A 2031-nucleotide genomic window follows, 5' to 3' on the forward strand; every position below is an offset into this window, starting at 1 on the left:
AATCCACCAGACGTGTCCTTTCTCTGCACTGCTGTTTGATCCTTAAAACCCAAACTGGTTCCCAGTTGAAGGTTTGATCCAGAGGAAGATGACAACATAACCATCCCCAACAGGGCCAGACTTCATGTGTCAGTGTTTTTGGGGGCTCCCCCACCCTGCAAACTTTAGTTTAAAGACTTCTCTTTCTGCTGTCTGGTGGATTTTGGTCTCTGTAGCTGAAAAAGTTATCAGTCTTTGACAAATCAACTCGCTGTTCCAAAAATCTCGGTAATAATTTTAAACAATAAGGTGACAAAGTACATTTTAGTTTCGTCAGTTTCCCACAATAACACGTCTTCTAGACCGAAATCATTTCTGTGTCTCGAATGTTGATGCTTCAAAACCATCAACAGGTTTATCTCTGGCCCCGCCCACTGATGTTTCACTCAACCAATGAGATTATTTCTGTCTCCGGAGCAGACACGTTGGAGGAACTAACAGCTCAGTCAGCTTGATGTTGAGGAGAAGGGCTGTGCAGCAGAGAGGCTGGTTAGTTTTTCATTCTCCTGCAGTGGAAGAACATTGCTCATCTGCTGTCGGTTTGGCTTTAACAACTCCAAAGACATGTTGCTTTACCTCTTTTTACTTTTCTTTCACTTTGTAGGTGAGTGTGACAGCACAGATCAGAGTCTCAGTAACCTGCTGGATTAACCACATATTTCACTACTACAGCTTTATCTGTGGAGGGCACAGTTTCTACCACAGAAAAAGACATTTGGTCATGTTTGATGTCAGAAGTCTCCTGATGGTTGAATCTCTGACTGACATGAATTATACTCATTTCGCAGCCCCGGGTTACATGAACAGCATAAAGCCAAAAAGGACAGAAGAACATGTTGCAGAGGGCAGAAACATCACCCTGACCTGTAAATATGACGGTGCTATCTACAGTATCCAGTGGTACCGACAGTACCAGAGATCCAGACCAGAGTTCCTGCTCTACATCACAGAGGGAGGATCTATTTATCCAACTCTTTCTGATTTCTCCGCTCACATTAACAAAGCAGAGACACGTGTTGATCTGGAGATCAACTCCGCTGCAGTGACAGACTCTGCTGTGTACTACTGTGCTCTGCAGCCCACAGTGACAGGAAACAAGTCAACTCTGTACAAAAACCTTTGGCTCCACTACAGCGAGTCACTCACTGTTACACTTCAGCAGCTTGTGATGATACTGTGAGGAGTTTTTGTTGTGGGAATAAAAACAACAGAAACTGAAGCACCAAAGAAAAAACAGACAGATGGAGCGTGTTGTCATACATAAAGGTCACTGATGAAGATGAGGTGTTGCGATATATTTATATGAGCGATACCCTATCATAATTAAGTGTAATGTCAAGTCTTCCTAATTTTAAGAGCTCAAATTCCATTTTTATGTCAGTTATTTCTGAGAAAAACTCTCCCACATATGCATAACTTTCAATGTGCGAAACTATTTCTAAAATAAAACCTACAGGTTTTGTTATTAATGTAGTATCTTGAAAAAAAGATCATGAAATGTAACACTGTCGTTTTATCTACTGTTGTATGTAGCTCTATCATTGACAAATCAAATGGCTATATTAATAAATTTGTTTGCATCACACTCAGGTATTGAATATGTTTTTATCTTCATGGAAAAAGTTTCTGTTGTTCTATCAAGCTCTGATTTCTTTGGGTGTACCACAGGGTTCAGTCATAGGTCCTCTCATTTTTTAATTCACCTATTGCCCTTAGATCAAATTATGTTCAGATTATCATTTTCAAATGTTGATAATCTGAGATATATATATTCAGTTAAAGCCCAGTAACTCTGACAACTTGTTCATAACCTACAGAGTAGGCCTACTGGTGTCACCAGACCTTTCTAAGATTGACAATGTAATCACCAGAAGACAAAACAAAAGAAACCTTTCCCACCTCCAGCTGCTACAAAATGCTGCTTCCAGTCTAATAACCAGGATATAGAGTAACAGAGAGAAGTGAAAATACAGATGTGAGAGGAGACGGAGA

The 2031-nt window shown here is 40.3% G+C and overlaps 1 gene segment (V, D, J or C); it reads left to right on the forward strand.

Annotated features, from left to right (window-relative positions):
* Positions 1-504: 504 nt before the first annotated feature.
* LOC121966470 lies at positions 505-1593 on the forward strand. The segment is given in 2 exon segments: positions 505-643; positions 828-1593. Coding segments are annotated over 2 exon segments (432 nt in total).
* Positions 1594-2031: the final 438 nt, after the last annotated feature.

This window comes from Plectropomus leopardus, unplaced genomic scaffold (genome assembly GCF_008729295.1).
Source record: "Plectropomus leopardus isolate mb unplaced genomic scaffold, YSFRI_Pleo_2.0 unplaced_scaffold24710, whole genome shotgun sequence".
In the NCBI taxonomy this organism is placed as follows: domain Eukaryota; kingdom Metazoa; phylum Chordata; class Actinopteri; order Perciformes; family Serranidae; genus Plectropomus; species Plectropomus leopardus.